Source organism: Chaetodon auriga, chromosome 15, assembly GCF_051107435.1.
Source record: "Chaetodon auriga isolate fChaAug3 chromosome 15, fChaAug3.hap1, whole genome shotgun sequence".
NCBI lineage: Eukaryota > Metazoa > Chordata > Actinopteri > Chaetodontiformes > Chaetodontidae > Chaetodon > Chaetodon auriga.
In genome coordinates, this window is record NC_135088.1 from 1086533 (window position 1) to 1102899 (window position 16367).

The 16367-nt window shown below is 46.2% G+C and overlaps 1 protein-coding gene across 1 annotated transcript in view; it reads left to right on the top strand.

The window, feature by feature from the left end:
• Positions 1–16367, top strand: part of wwc1 (WW and C2 domain containing 1) — a 42816-nt gene that overhangs the window by 4863 nt on the left and 21586 nt on the right. The window contains exons 2-5 of the mRNA XM_076750499.1: positions 10399–10508; positions 10686–10889; positions 11830–11906; positions 12901–12980. Coding sequence (XP_076606614.1) covers positions 10399–10508; positions 10686–10889; positions 11830–11906; positions 12901–12980 — 471 coding nt within the window. The remainder of the gene's footprint in view (positions 1–10398; positions 10509–10685; positions 10890–11829; positions 11907–12900; positions 12981–16367) is intronic.

The window sequence follows — 16367 nt, forward strand, 5'->3', positions numbered from 1 at the left end:
AAATAGATTGATTTGTCAGGTATTTATCTCCCTGGCCGAGCTAAAATAAGGTCATTTTATATGATAACTGTCAGTTGAACGTCCAGAAAACGTCCTGTATCACGATCCATGGTCTGGCATTGGATCCTGTCTGATGAGTTAGGTTTTACTCTGCTGATCTGGTGTTTAGTCACGCTGCTGTGCTGCGGTGATAATTGTCCCATTGTTGTCCTTCAGTCCGGACACTGATATGATCAGATGATCACTCACCTGTGCTGCCTGCTAACGGTGCAGGGCTTTGAGTTTGGATGGCAGCTGCTAGTTTATATTTGAGGCCATGTAAGCCCTCAGTCATCGCACCACAAATCATCATTAGCGGAACACAGAGGACTGTCGTGTGGAGGTTAAGCGTGAGTATGTGACAGGAAAACAACAAGCGAACAGATTGAAATTAGCCGACACGGCTGTCGTGCAAAAGGTGGCGGTGGAATGAAGACTTTCTCCTTTGCATGAAACTCCTCAGGTTGTTTGACATGGAGTCACTTAGAGGCAGCGAGAAGGAGGAGACCTTCCCAAACAAAGTCCTTCAAAAACACACACACGCATTCCTGAAACACACGATGTGAAGGAGCGAGCAGCGCGCGGACTCGCCAGCCAAAGGCCTGATTCATCTGAAATCCCTTTCACTGCCTGCCAAGGTGCACGGGGTCAAAGTGCAGCCTGAGGCCCCGCAAACCGTTGACTAGGATGTGAGCAGAGGCTGGTTTGCACACCGCTGCACTGTCTGTTTTTAACACATAACCAACCGTGCCATAGCTTATTTATGCATGGCACAACAACAACATTAATACAGACCTGAAAGCGATTTCCACAAACTGAGACGCTGACGTTTGGAGTCAGACAGCAGACATTATTGGCATTTGGCATTTGCTGTTTGCTCTACATTACAGTGTCAACAAACCCTTTTCTGCCTGTTCATTTATTTTTTTTAAACATTTACATGATGTTATTACCCAGAGAAATGTTGCATTGCTGCAGTAAATGAGATAAACTTTGATTTCCTGCATCAGAAGGGCTGCAGTAACCAGCTGCAAGGGGGCTGGGAGCCATTATTCTCTGATGATTGATCTGTGAAGTCTGAAACGTCATTGACGGGAGGACAGGAAGCAGACAGAAGCTGAGGACCAGTCAGCTCTGAGTTTAGTGCTGTGGTCATGTGAAAGTCGACGGTTTAGGATTGAAGAAAGACCCGTTTTGACCTGACAGCTCTGCGTTTGTTGTGTTTTGTGTGTTTCTTTTAATCCCGTTCTGTCAGAGACCCCCAGAGGAGGACTCACAGATATCTGATGTTCTGATTGGATATCTAAAGTACCTGCAGCTCTACTGGACTTCCACCAGACTGTAGTGCTGATTTCATGTGAGATTATCTATTAAGGGCATGTCGGTTTGACGCTTGTTTTCTGAACAAATCCTTGCTAAAGTACAGTTAAAAAAGAGTAGAAACATGCTTTTAATTAGCAGGACTTTCTGTGTGTGAGATGTGCAGTTGAATTTAAAAGGTGGCCATTGGCGCCTAAAACACACGCAGCGTGATGGTGTTTCTGCAGACCTTCACGACGACTGACATTAAGAATGAAGGGAGGCAAATAAAATCTCAGCCAAACTGCATTTGCAGCCCTCATAAAGCGCGATATCATCCATCCACCCTTGCAGTGACGCACTGAATGCGTGTCGTCAGGTTAAAGGAATGCAATCTGCGAGATAACACAGCGTCAGTGGTGTGAAGAGGGTAACGTGCAGGAGACTGAAGCAGATCTCTGCTGTCATTTCTCTTCTTTATGAGCCTCATTTTGTTTGGTTGTTAGTAAAGCATAATGGATTCTACTGTGAGGGTGAAAGGAGGTGTGTGTGTGTGTGTGTGTGTGTGTGCGTGTGTGTGTGCGTGTGTGTGTGCGTGTGTGTGTGCGTGTGATTGTTTTCCTGTTGGACCTTGAGCAGCTATGAAATGCAGTTGGAAGCCTCATAACTCCACTTGAGGAATTTATGCGGCGCTCTGAATGAACATTTCCCTGCGTCGCCGCCTGACTCACCGCTCAGATATGCAGCGCGCCTCCCTGCGTGTTTGCACTCTGCCGCACGCTTTGTCAGTTTGCATTAGCGCACCGCGGCCCGGCCTGGCTGTTTACCTTGGTATGCGAAACCTGGGGGTGTGTGTGCGCGCGCTCGGCTGATATCGGGTTTTAAAGGCAGATGTATGACAACTGGTACTGATATCACCTGCAAATTAATTTTTGATACCAAAAACAGCACAAGAACGCAGTGTTTCCCTCCCAGAGTTTAAGATAAGCTTCTTAAAAAACATGCAGGCCGTCATGTGACACGCTCCACTCAAACACACACTTATTGATTGATGCAGAGTTACTCACTCAAAGTTCAACATTATGTCCACTTAAAGTCAGTAATTGTGGCTAATTTGTGACAGAAAATAAAACTTTACTGCAGGTGTTTTTATTTTTGTTTACCCTCTGTGTGTGTGTGTGTGTGTGTGTGTGTGTGTGTGTGTTCACTGTGTATGTGAATGTTATCACCAGGAACATCAGTAACACATGAGTATAAAACCATAAAACCTTATGCTAGCGATGTTGCAGCGCCTGCACTGGACAACAAGCCATCCCAGATTTTTTGTATTGAGCGTTTTGTTGGAGTTTAGATCGTTCAGCTTAATCAGCTGAGGAATAACAGTCACTGATGTCTCTGTGAAATTAATCTCAACAGCACGTCGACTCACCAGGGGCATAAACAAAATGTCAAGTCAAGTGAATTGACTTAAATAGGCCAGGATCACAAATGATCCTCAAAGGCTTTTCCATGGATGGCCATGATGTGTGTCAACAGTAGCTGGTGTGTCATACGCTGCAGGTACGAAAAGAAGGATTAAACTGTGTATGAATATTAAGCCTAAAAGATCGGTTGTCATAAAACAAGTCGTTTGTTTGTTTGGATCCAGCGTGGATGTCGCTGTGACTCAGGAGGCAGAGCAGGTCTTCCACTAATCGATCCAGGCCAGGCCAGGCCAGGCCAGGCCAACACCTAGCATGCAGAATGTCTGTGTCGTTCTGCATGCTAGGTGTGCGATGATGTGCCGTCTGCAGGCGGCGCTCTGAGCTTCGAATGTCGTGGCTACGCAGGGACGGTGGCGTGCTTTGGAAATAATTCTTTGCAGCAGTTTTTCGTACAAGTCAAGAAATGTCTCAGTAGTTTTATTTGGTGCACACACACCTCTGCAGGTTAATAATCAATTCACAGTTTGTGACTTATCAGGCAAACACTCTCTGGCTCTGCTCTGTCTGATGTGAGGAGTTACTGCTTTTCTGTGTTTCATAGGCTGAATATCTGAACAAGCAGCATGTCAGCTGAGGTGAGCTGCTATCAAGGTGTATGATAATTATTACCATGATAGCAGCTTTTGCTCATATTACCACATCCGCCATCGCAGGCCGCTTGAGCACTGAAGCAGTGAAGCATGTGAGAAGCACGACAAGTGGCTATTGAATGACTGACAGCGAAATGGAGGCTGGGCCGCCGCTGCCAGCTGGTCCTTCGCTCAGAGGGAAACTGTGACGGCGAGCGACCAGTTTAGGTCAGCGGCTCCCCCCCGGCCCGGCGATTAGAGGATAGGATTTAGTGGGTGAGAGGAGAGAGGAATCAAATAATGGGATGCGGATACCCAGCCAGCCAACCGGCCGGCTTTTTCTGGGATCAGCGGTTGGCAGAAGCCTCCCTGTCTTCCTGAGCTAAATTTAGAGTGGAGCTGAGGGGGTCCTCTCCGGGCCCCTTTCATTATTCATCAGCTGAAAAAGGACCCAGTTCAGTTTCTCCCCTCAGCACCGAGCTCTGTGTTTGTGTTTATCAGCAGTTAGGCCTGTGCGATATGACGATAAAGTACCGTGAAAGACGAGGAGGAGTGGAGAATCGCAGGCGATCTAACAAATATGAGAGCTCGTATAGATCGCCATACCGCGCAATGTCTTTCTGTTTAAGGCTGGTTCCCGCCCATGCGGCAGACGTAGGCATAGAACTGTCCAATCACAGCGAGCTGTGCGTCTTGACACGCTGTTGTGTTTGTAATCGCTAAAAGCCGCGTGGACAACCATGGCTGAAAGCCAAGCCGAGGAGGAGTTGGTTAAGAAGAGGAAATCCACCTCTGTAGTCTGGAATTGGTTCGGGTTTTCTCCCACTGACGAAGAACAAACGTCCGTGATATGCAAGATATGCAGAGAACCCGTGAAAACGTCCGATGCCAGTACAACGAATTTATTCAAGCACTTGAAAAGTAAGCACCCCAAGGAACATGCCGAAAGTGAAACGATGCGAGCGGCGGCGCCAGCCACATCAAAAGCTGCGGCCTCGGTGGAAAAACCAAAGCAAACTACGCTAACCCAGGCATTTCAAAAAGGCACCCCGTATGATAAGACCAGTAAGCGGTGGAGAGAGGTAACGGACGCTATTACATACCATCTAGCTAAGGACATGGTCCCTTTCGCGACAGTGGAGAACGAGGGATTTAAACGCCTGATCAAAGTCCTTGACCCCCGCTATGTGATACCAGGCAGGAATTTTTTTTCCAACACTGCAATGCCACGTTTATACACGGAGTGCAGAGAGACGCTGGAACACAAAATCCAAAAAGTGCAGTTCTTTGCAACAACCAGTGACCTGTGGTCTAGCCGCACATCCGAGCCTTATTTAAGCTTGACCATTCACTTTATCGATAACTGGAAGCTCTGCAGTGCGACTCTGCAAGCAACGTACTTCCCAGATGATCACACGGGGGAGCTCATCGCGCAAGAACTGAGAGACTCATTAGAAAGTTGGGGACTCCGTGAGGAGAACATGACCTGCATGACTACTGACAGTGGGACCAACATGGTGAAGGCCCTCCAAATTAACGACTGGACTCGTCTTCCCTGCTTTGGGCATAGGCTGCATCTAGCCATTGGTGAGTAGAACTAAACTTAATAAATGAATAACGCATGTCTGTTAAAATGTTTTCAGTATTTATCTGGAACAGATTATTAAAAAAAACTGTGGTGGGATTTATGATTAAATGTTTCTTCACATATGATAACAATACAATTATTATTATTAACATGTGATGATGATGATGATGATGATGATAAATAAATAATTCAGAATGAAAAATATGAGCATTGCAACACTTTCATGTTAATAATTAATGGCAGATTAAAATGTTGTTATTTTGGTTTATTTCTGTCATTGCATCTGGGCTGGTTTTTAAAATGAAATATTGTGTGCTCTTCTTTTGTAGAAAACAGTGCCAAAGACCATCGAGTTGTTCGTGTGACATCTGTTTGCAAAAAAGTAGTCAGTGCATTCTCCTTCAGCTGGAAGAAGAAGAGAGATTTGGCTAAAGCCCAAACTGAGCTGAAACTTCCACAAAAGAAACTCAAAACAGAGTCACCAACCAGATGGGGATCGAGACTTGCCATGATGGAGAGGGTGTTAGAGCAAGAAAGTGCCATATCCCAGGTCCTCAAAGCTGACAAGAAGACGCGGCAGTTGGCTCCATCATGGCAAGATGTTGAGGTGATGGAATGTGTAAAGAAGGCCCTCGGCCCTCTGAGGGACTTCACTGATGCGCTGTCTGGGGAGGATTACGTGAGCGTGTCATATGTGAAGCCAGTCCTGCACCTGCTCAAAGTGAACATCCTCGAGCCAAATGAAGAGGACATAGAGCTGACTAACACAATGAGGACAACAATCCTGAGCTACCTCAACGACAAGTATCAGGACCCCACCACTGATGCACTGCTCGACATGGCTTCGCTTGTTGACCCCAGGTTCAAGAGCCAGTACATTGTTACAGAAAAGACGGAGGAAATACAAGCCAGAGCGGTTTCGGAGATCGAATGCTTATTGAGCACACAACAGCATTCACTTCCCACCTCCACTTCACAGAATGATCCTGAGGCAGAATACCAACCCCCACCAAAGAAGGCAAAGAAAAAAACATTAGGAAGCCTTTTCAAAACCTCAGGTTCTGCAGCTGACACAGCAGGCCGTCCCACCCCATCTCTGAAAGAGGCAATCGAGGCTGAAATGAAGGCCTATCTTTCCACCCCAAATGCAGACAGTGAGATGGATCCTCTGGAATGGTGGAAAGTCCACGAGGTAAACTTTCCCAGAGTAAGCAAACTAGCACAAAAATACCTGTGCATCCCAGCCACAAGCTCTCCTTCGGAGAGAGTGTTCAGCACAGGTGGCAACATCGTGACTTGTCAAAGGGCTGCTCTAAAGCCAGACAAGGTGGACAAATTGATTTTTCTGTCAAAAAATCTGTGACGGGGGAAACTGAATTTCCCCTCTTTATCAGGAGGAGCACCCTGATATTTCTTTGCACTAGAGTGTTGCACTAACTACAGTTACCTCATTTTGCTTTTGACATTTTAAAAAAAGCTATTTTGTTACTTTGATAATAATGTAAGTTGATTTTAAATCATGTGAATGTAGCCAGCAACAGTTTGTGTACTTGAAGATTTCATATTTTACTTTCTCTTTTCTATTCTAAGAGAATGCACTTTCAGAGTGAGAATGTTCTTTTTTATCAGAATGATGTTTATTTTTATCAGTGAGAATGTTTACTTCATCAGTTGGGATGTTTAGTTTATCACAGTGTTTCTCACTTTGTCACAGTCATGTTTACAGACTTAGTAGTCTTCACTTTTCTTTTGTTGTTCTTAATCATAATCCAATAGTGCACTTTATCAGTGTTGTGTGTTTTTTACATTTTATTTTGTTTACAATGATTGCAATATCGTTCATTAAAATCTTCTGAGAAAGAAAGCTTTGTAGCCCCGATTTTTTTTTTTTTTTTTTTTTTTTTTTTTAAATATCGTGATAAAATATCGAAATCGTGATCTCATGCAAAAATATCGTGATACAATTTTTTTCCCATATCGCCCACCCCTATCAGCAGTCATGAAACACAAGAGGCAGCAGAGGAGAAAAGCCAAACACAAGAGTCTCGCTCTTTCCTCTGCTGGATGATGTCGCTCACCATGAACCAGAGACAGGTGGTTTTCCTTGTTTGTTCGTCCCGTGTGACAGTTCAGATAGTGTTTTTGGGGGGGATCTGGACAATCCTGAAGGGAATGATGTGTCTGGTTGCTCTTGTTTGTTGATTGGTACTGATGTGCAGTGAGGCCAGGCTTTGTTTCGTCTTTCAGAGACCAGTGTCAGTGTGATATTTGAGTTTAAACCTCTACCAAAACAGTACTTTTCACTCAGGCTTTGAGCCAGAGTGCTGCTGCAAAAACAAACCTCAAACATAAAGTGGTCCATTGCAGCGGCCTCTCCTGTTAAACCAAAGCAGGATCAGTGCCGTTAGCACTTCTGTTGTTTTAGCTAAAATAGCGTTAGCAGCTTAAGTGCAGACTAGAAGCTGCAACAGGGTCAATACAGGTGATATCTGATGTCTTCAGCTTTAATTAGAATATTGATTCACCAGCAGTTTGTCATTATTGCTATAAGTAGAAAACTAGAAAACACAGTTCTGATGCTGAATATTAGAATTGGAAGAATGAAAAGTAGCTATTTTCACTAAACGTGAGCTCCAGCACATTGGTTTGTTTTCAGGTGAGATTGTTAAGAATATTGTAGTGCACACATTCCCTTCATTACGTGGTGAGAACAAAACAAATCATAATGAGCAGCACAGGTAGGATTAAGATTTTTGCCGGATTCAGACGCTCAGTTCTGTCAAAGTGAAATATGAAAGTGGTGGACTTGAGCGTCGTGGCTGCAGCGAAGTCGTGTAAGGCCGCTGTGAGGCTGAGGGTTGCCCCAGAAACCTCCAGGCGATGTGTCAGCGCTGCTTGTGGAATGCCACGGGCCGGCTTCCTCCTATTGTGGCCAGCTAGAGGGACCCCCCCGCCGGCCCTCAGAGGTGAATAGAGGACGCAGTGAAACACCAGACTACCCACCCCCCCTCCGCTCACACTCACCCCTCCTCCTCCTCCTCCTCCTCCTCCTCCTCCTGAAACTGCTTTCAGAAAAACAGCGAGCTGGGACAACACAAACCATGTGGGTCTGACACTGTGTGCTTCTACAATGACTAGCATCATTTTAGCCTCACTACAGAATATCGTACATACTCTTTAATCTTCATTTGGATCCCCATTAGCTTCCACACGGCATCAATAAGACCAGAAAATGCAATTTGAACCAAACATGCGAGCGCAGTTCCCTAAAGCACAAGCACAAGTCAAGTTGGAACCAGTGATTTTTTTTTTTTTGTCGCTTCTTGTTGGTGATTACTTTTCTGTTGATGGACGTGTGACAGCTGCCTGGTATGACGCGTAAAAAGCTGGCTCAGCATGTTCAATCATCATCACGTGTCACTTTACACATCACGTACTTGATGCTGCATAACGGCTGTTACACACACGGACGGACGTCACGGATAGCTGCTTCAGTTTGGGCACATTTTAATCTGTCTGGTGGAAATATTACAGATTAGTGTTATTTCTTTCAGTGTTTCCCACAGGATTTTAGGAGACTGTGGTGGGAGGGTCTCTTACCCTCGGGGTTGGGTGTGTGTGTACGTTTTCAAGCCTGATGTATCTCTTTAGGGCATTTTGAGACCACTGAATGTAATATAAATTGCTGTATATGAACATAACAGGTTGGTATCATCCTTAAGAACATACGAGAGAGAGAGAGAGAGAGAGAGAGAGAGAGAGAGAGAGAGAGAGATCGCCAGACAGTGCAAGAGAGGTGGCATGTCCTCTTAATCTTCAGAAACGCTCTGATTCAGACTGTTTTCTCCCCGTTTTTTTTTTTTACACTTATATCTTTACAAATACAGCAGTAAGAGACCGACTTTCCCTTTTTGTTTTTTCAGCATCAGCCTTGCAATGGGCCCCCTCATAACCGTGGGCCCGGGGCAGCCGCACCCTCTGCCCCCCCGCCGGCTCCGCTACAGCTTTTAAGCCATAACCTCACCCCTCTTCACCGGCTGTGGCAGAGTCACTGACTCAGTGCTGTCGGATCCCTCTTTTCTTTTTCTTTTCTTTTTCTTTCTCGCCGACGAGAGATATTAAATAATTAATTTCATGTTAATTTTTATAAACGGGTAGAGAGAGAGCACAAACGACAGAGGGATGAGAGAGAGAAATAGCGCGAGCGGGAGAGGGAGAAATAGCGGACAAGTAGCTAGCTACCGGGAAATCAGCACCAGGGATAGCGGAAAGTTAGACTCTGTTTGGTATGTTAGAAGTTGACTGGTGCAATGAGATCAGCAACATGGCCGACACTGCTCCGTTATCGAACTTGATACCTGCCCAAAAGAGAAGTTTTACGCTAGTGGTTTACGCTTCTGCGTCGCGGCGACGCTGTACCTACGCCGTCGACGCAGACCCCTACGCAGACCCTACGCCGTAGCCTGACGCGCACCTCCAAAAAATCCTGACTACGCGTCGCGTCGACGCGTATTGACGTGAACTTCGAGGACTGTGATTGGTCCGTTCAGAACGTAATTTTCGGTTCAGTCGCAGCCCTATGGTCGCAGCACAACAACACCGCCATTTTCAAAGTTTCTGTGGTGAGAGCTACAAGAAAAACTGGACCAAGCCGAAGAAAGAATTATCAAGGAGGTACGCAAGTACGACCACCTCTACAATTCCTCTTCGCGGCAGCAAGAGCCCCCCGAAACCATACAAAGACACAGCAACACCCCCCTAGCGGCTTGGCGGTGAATTGCGGAGCAACGCGTTCCCTCGACGCAGAACTATGAATGCTCAGTAACGGCGTAGGGTGTACGCCGTAGGTACGCCGTCGCCGCGACGCAGAAGCGTAAACCAAGCAAAGTCACACAATCTTGAAATGCCGTTCCGGCCTGCTGTCATGTATGGATCATCGACTGTATGGATGCGGTGTCGCCGGATCGCGCCAAATGCAGCAGACAGTAGGACCGTCTATGAACGCGACGTGTTGGTGCGTGCGTGTGTGTTCACGCGCGCGCTCTCGCTCGCGGGCTATAGAGTAGAGTAGGCTACAGCTGTGTAATCGGCTGACTGACGGATCTGGTTATTATTATTATTTTTTAGGTGGGGAGGGGGGTGGAAAGCGGGGGGGTGGGGACGAGACTGTGGCGGGCCCAAACGAGACTGTGGAGGGCCGCCACAGTCTCTTTAATTGGTGGGAAACACTGTCTTTTATGCAGAAACATGAGTTATTTTGATCCTTGATTAACCTGATGTTAAATATGCTGAATGATGGCTGTGGCTCGATTAAAAATCCGTCCACGCTCACCTGCGTGCTGCGATGGACGTGCTGTTTATCGATCACAGTGGAGACGATTCTGCCTCTGAATCTGTTTTCTTGCTCTGTTTCCTTCAGGCAGACGAAGCCTCTGACGTTCGCTGACTGTATCGGGGATGAGCTGCCGGTTGGCTGGGAGGAGGCGTACGACCCCGTCGTCGGAGCGTACTATGTCGACCACAACACCAGTGAGTTGACTGTCTGGTATTGTTACCCCCCATCATTCCTGCTGCTTGTTCCTGGTTAACTTCCTTTTTAACTGCACCTACACGTGTCACTAATGCCTGTTTTTACGCTTTTGGTTGTGTGCCATAACTGTGAAGATGACTGACTGACAGCTTCCTCTTCACCTTCTTTTCCTGCAGAGAGCACCCAGCTGGAGGACCCGCGGGCCCAGTGGCAGCGGGAGCAGGAGTCCATGCTGCGGGACTACCTGGCCGTGGCCCGCGATGCGCTTAGCGCCCAGAAGGAGATCTACCAGGTGAAGGAGCAGAGGCTCCGCCTGGCGCAGCAGGAGTACCGGCAGCTCAATGACGCATGGAGGGACAAGTCCACGTCGCAGACCAGCTGTGAGTACTGGGACGAAACCGCGGTGGAGCTCGATCTGATTAACACTGAAGGAGTATTCTGGAAGTATTGTATTATTTAACTGGAGGCGAGGGTAGGAGTACTGCCAAATACTGTGCAGAACAGAGAGAGAAGATCCCCTGAAGACTGCTCAAAAACAAGACCAGTGAGTGAAGAGCACACAGCGCTTCACCTCAGGGTCAAACAGCCTCACACACAAGTTCAATCACACCTTTGGCTTCGTCATTACGCCGACGATCCCTCAGTGAGTGAACAGTCAGTGACGATAGAAATCACTGAAAAAAGGGATTCGAGAAGAGAAAGAGAATTGAAAAGAGGTTTCAGTTTTGTTTTTGACAGTCTGATCTCTCTCTGAAAGCAGCAGATGACAAAACTCACAAATGCCTCCTTTTTCAGACTAATAGCAGTTTATCGCCGTGTGATGTGACACTGTAGGTCAGCATGAGCAGAGGCCGTTAGGCGATCGGTCGCAGCAGTTAAGTCAGTGTCCGTGGATTCACTCGGGGAAGTAAATGTGAGTTTGGTGAAACTCGACGCAGTTTTGTGCTGTTGACTGAGCCTTGACGGTGTTGCTGACCTTTGAGGGAACGGAGAGAAAGTGAGGAGGATGGAGGATTTTTTATTTTTTTCAGGTGCAGCCAAGGATCACAGTTTATTTAGATGAAACGTTGATTCTTGTTGGTTTTCAAAAACGTGCAGAGGAGGTTAGAAAAAGTCCTTGACATCAGAGAGGCTGAATTTTCTCTTTTTAAATCTCGACAGAAAAAACACGTTGACAGTTTTCTAAAGGTTCCTTCAGTTGAACAGACCTCCTCTCGGCGTGTCGCTCCCCCTGATCTGACACAAAAACCAAAGGAGTGAAGGAGATAACGGCTGCTCTTCAACACCTCTTTGTCTCTTCATATCTGACCTTTCCTGCAGTGAATTCCAGATCGTCCTCGTCCAGCAAGTACGACCCAGACATCCTAAAAGCAGAAATATCCACAGCCAAAAGTCGGGTAAGAGCCTCTCCTTCCTGTTCCAACCACATGACCACGTGTTCTCATGCTGGATCAGTGACGTCTGGATGATCCTGGCCGACTGAACCGAGACGTTCAGTACTACTAAACTATTCTTTTCATCGCTGATTCGTCTCTTCATTTGTCCATTAATCAATTACTTGTTTATTCCATAAAGCTGGACCAGATAATGTTTGACTGTTAATCATTTATCCACCTTGTTACTGATTCTTTTTCAATTATTTCAGCACTATTTCATATAAAACTTTAAGTCCTCCTACTGTCAGTGTCATCGCTGTTATGTCTACAGCTTAAATTAATCAGTTAATTAAGTCAGTTTTAAGCGAAATGCCATTAATTCTCTGGTTCCTGCTTCTCAGATGTGAGTATGATTTGATTCTCTGACACAGTGCTTAGTGTCAGCCCTTACGTCGTCTTCTTCTGTGTTCCCGTCGTTCGTCTCGAACAAAACAAAAGGCAGATGTTGTGTTGGAATGACATTGACCGTGAACACAAATGTGAACAAACAGGATCCCATACACTTACTCCTCCTGGCTGTTGATCAAATATGTAGAGGAGTCAACAAATCTCATGAAGAGACCAAAGCCAACACTGACTGTACCTACTGAAGCACTTGGTGCGTATCAACATCTGATAGATCTCCTTCCTCTGTGCCACAGAGCTCCATTGTGTTCCAAAAACTATTAAAAGCTCATCAATCAGCCACACTGCTGGCGCTTGGTGTACCCATACTACGAACACACACACTGTAGTTTACTTTGAGTCCCACACACACCGTCCTGCTGCCCCAAATGCTCACCAGAGCACCAAATGTGGATTCATCCTCTGAATAATTGAACCTGTCTTAAAAAATGAAACTTACATATCTGTGACCCATTTTAAAAGCACATTGTTGGTTTGGGGCTTCTCATGCTTTTGTTCGCAGTAACAGAAATATAAATTCATTGAAGCTTTTCTCCTCTCTGTGTCTCAGGTGAACAAGCTGAAACGGGACCTGGCCTGTATGAAGCAGGAGCTGCAGTACAAAGAACAAGGCTTTGAGACCCTCAAAGAGTAAGTGTCCTCAGACTGGTGCAGCCTTTGCCTCTTTTTCGTCCTGCTTATGGTTCATGTGTGCTCTCGTATTCACTTCTGGAAGCTTTCCAGTCTGTCCTCCTCCACCTTGAATCCTCGCCGAAGGCCGCGTTGACAGGTATATTTGTTGACAGCTGATGCTGGGATTTGATCCTCACGCTTTATGCCACCGCCGCCCTCCTAATTTAATTTGACGAGCAAAGCGAGACAGTGGGAATCTGACTTGAATAGCAAGTGTATGTGTGACCTTCCCTCAGTCTTTACAGTTTCAGCCTCTGCCTGCAGAACTCCTTTGACTCACTGTTACCTTGAAACCCTGTGGATAGATGTCAGATGGTTGCAACCATTCAGCACCCAAGGCACTCCTAATTTGCATTTCTTTTTCGGGAATTAGCTTTTTAAAAGTGAAAAATGCCTCCTCAGAACTTCAGAAGTTGACATCTTCAGATGCTTAAATCTAAAGATATTCAGTTTACAGTGGTATGAAACAGAGGAAGGGGTCTCTGGAGTGGATCATTCAAAGTATTAGCATCGTGTTTTAGCGTGGATGAGGAAAATAGGCTTCTGACCAAAGAACACGCCAACTCAGACTCTTGATTGGAGGTCTTGATTGGTGCTCCAGCTCTGCCCTGCCCACACACATCTGTCGTGTTCAAACTTAGAGCCCATCGCTCACAGTAAGGAGCTGTATGTGAACATAAGCTGACAGGGTCTTTAAGATGAAAGCTTTCTGTCTCACTCAGCTGACATCATTAACCTCTGTTCCTGTTTATTGTCAGACATCTGTAGCATCTGTGAGCTACAATCAAACCACTGTTTTACGCTCCTTTGGTTGCCTGACAGCGCCATCAAAATGTCACTGAGAGCTGCTTAATTGTGAGTCTGGCTGTATTAAGACACAGCACTGATGATCACAGAGGGGTGGAGGTGGACTGAAGGGGGCTTTAATCAGCCAGGACTCAGCAGAGGATCCAGACCTTCTGTCCCGCTGCGCAGCACACGTTGACTCTTATCAGCTGTTTGTTTGTTTTGCACATAAAAGCATTTTCAGAATTAGCCGTCACGCTGTGGACGTTGTCCTAATCATGTTCCGTCTCTGCCAGGCTCTTATCTTTCATTTCTCTTGTCCTTATCTATCCGAGGGACGCGATCGCTCGAGCGTCACAGGAATTTCGTTGCACAGTAGAGATGAAGGAGTCGAGCCTTCTTGAAATCTTGCACTTGTTGGAATTTGCCCTTTTAAACAGCATGTAAACATTAAATGTCAATATGCTGCTGGAGCTGATGAGAGGCGGTTAGAGGCTTCGGCGCAGTGCGCTTGCTTATCACCTCAGTTATTGCCTCAGCATTATCGCGCATTCCATCCCATCATTAAACACTAACACCTCTATAAACGCACCAGTGGAACAGCAGTTGAAGAATGTGGATGTGAAAGGAAACACCCCGTCTGTCTGACCCACTTGTACACCTCTGAAAATGAAGTCAGTTCTGTAGAAAGTGAAGGTGCATCGTCAGCCAGGAATGTTGATTCGAAAGGGATTCTTCCATTTTTCTTTATCTGCCAGACTGAGGCCGTCCACGGTTCTGTTTGTGAAATTCTCCACATTAGAAAGCAGACATACCGATCCCCCGCGGGCCGATGTTGAATTGAACAGGAATGTCCGGTCTGTTTGTCTTGCCTCACGCAGCACAGTGAGAGTGTCAGGAGGATTAAAGAGTAGCTGAGGCAGAGCGGTTGGACGGCATTCCTCCGTGACTTTCCTCTCCTGTTACAGTCATCGGACGGTGTTCAACAACCAATCGCTGTTTGCAGAAATACGAACAGGCTTAGACTGGAATGCAGCCCAACACTCAGCTCCTGATAAGACTTCACAAAACGCTGGTGCATGTGAGGTTTTTTTATGTTTTCTGATATGGTGAACAGAAAAGTGGCAGTATTATACTGCAAGGCCAAAAGAATGTGGCCTATGCCCTGCTGTCACAGTGAAGCTAACTATTAATGCTCCTGCTCACAGTAATAATTTAGATGAGCAGTTCCCAACCGGGGGGGTCACGAGATGATTAACGGCGTAGGAAGCCCTCAGCCTCATCCAGCACCTTCGAGATGAACTGAAACGCTGACCGAGTCCAGACCTCACCACACAACAAGTATTGGACCTCACTAATGCTCTTGTGGTTGAATGGGAGAAAATACTGCTGCTCTACTGGCACTGATAGTAGTATTAGTAGTAGTACTCAGCCTGTACAAACAGTCGTGTAATGTCTTCTTTGGCTCTGGAGGAGCTTCAGAAAGTGAAGCTGCTGGTGTCATCGAGGTTAGAAATCAGACTGGACTGGAACTTTCCAGCAGACAACCTGCTTTACAAGATTTTGAAAGTCGTGGGCATTCACCAGGTGGGGAGGGCGTAGGAGAAGACGCCGCTGAACTGCATTGTGGGAAGTGTAGCATCCTTTGCTTTTGGAGCTTCACCCACACCAGAGACTCAGGGTCTGTTAACACCTGAACCAAAGTGTGTGTATGTTTGATCCAGTTAGTTTAACATTGCAATTATGCAAGTGTGCTGATGAGCCAAATGTACGTCCTGTCGGCGTCACCTACGGAGCCGCATCTCCCTGTACTTGAAATTGATCGGTCTGTCAATTAAACATCCACTCTCCTGCTCTCTCCCTGTGCTGCCGTGGCTCATTTTGGTTTGTTGCTTTGTCTGGATCTGCCAACAGCCAGAAGTTCATGTAATTGATCCAAAAGTCCAAAGCATCCAAAATGTTTTCACGACTTTGGGCTGTTTGGTCTGAACTGTGCCTCAGGAGAAATTTCACACCTGTGATTTTGGTTCGAACCAAACTGAAAAGCCCAAAAGTCCGGGCTGAAGAGTTTAGGCTTTACCGCCATTCCTTCTCACAAGCCCCTCAGTTTTATTGAAGTGCAAGACTGAATCACTGCTGAACCCCTTGAGAAACCAATGTCAGTCAACGTATCATCTATTTTTGTTCAGTTTCCAGTATTGGTGCTGGTATCAATCCATTTTCCAGTATCAGCAGAGCTTTAGTGTCCATATACTTGACATGGTTCTGCCTGGTGTGCATTTCGGAGGGTAGTCACCCTTTGAGGTCACAGGACCTCCAGCATCAAAGCAAGAGGAGTTTCAGTATTTTGGATAAAGACAAGCGAGATGTTTACCAAAACAGGAGCAGAAGCTCTGGTTGTCATGGTAAAGGAAAACTCCCCCGACCATGAGACCACGATCGGAGCTGATAGTCCCACAAAGACCCTATTTTGTTCATTTAACGCGAAATATCCAGAAGAATTTACTGTGGAGACTTGAAGTGGTGTGACGGTGGTTAAATGTTTGGGCTTAGTGAGTA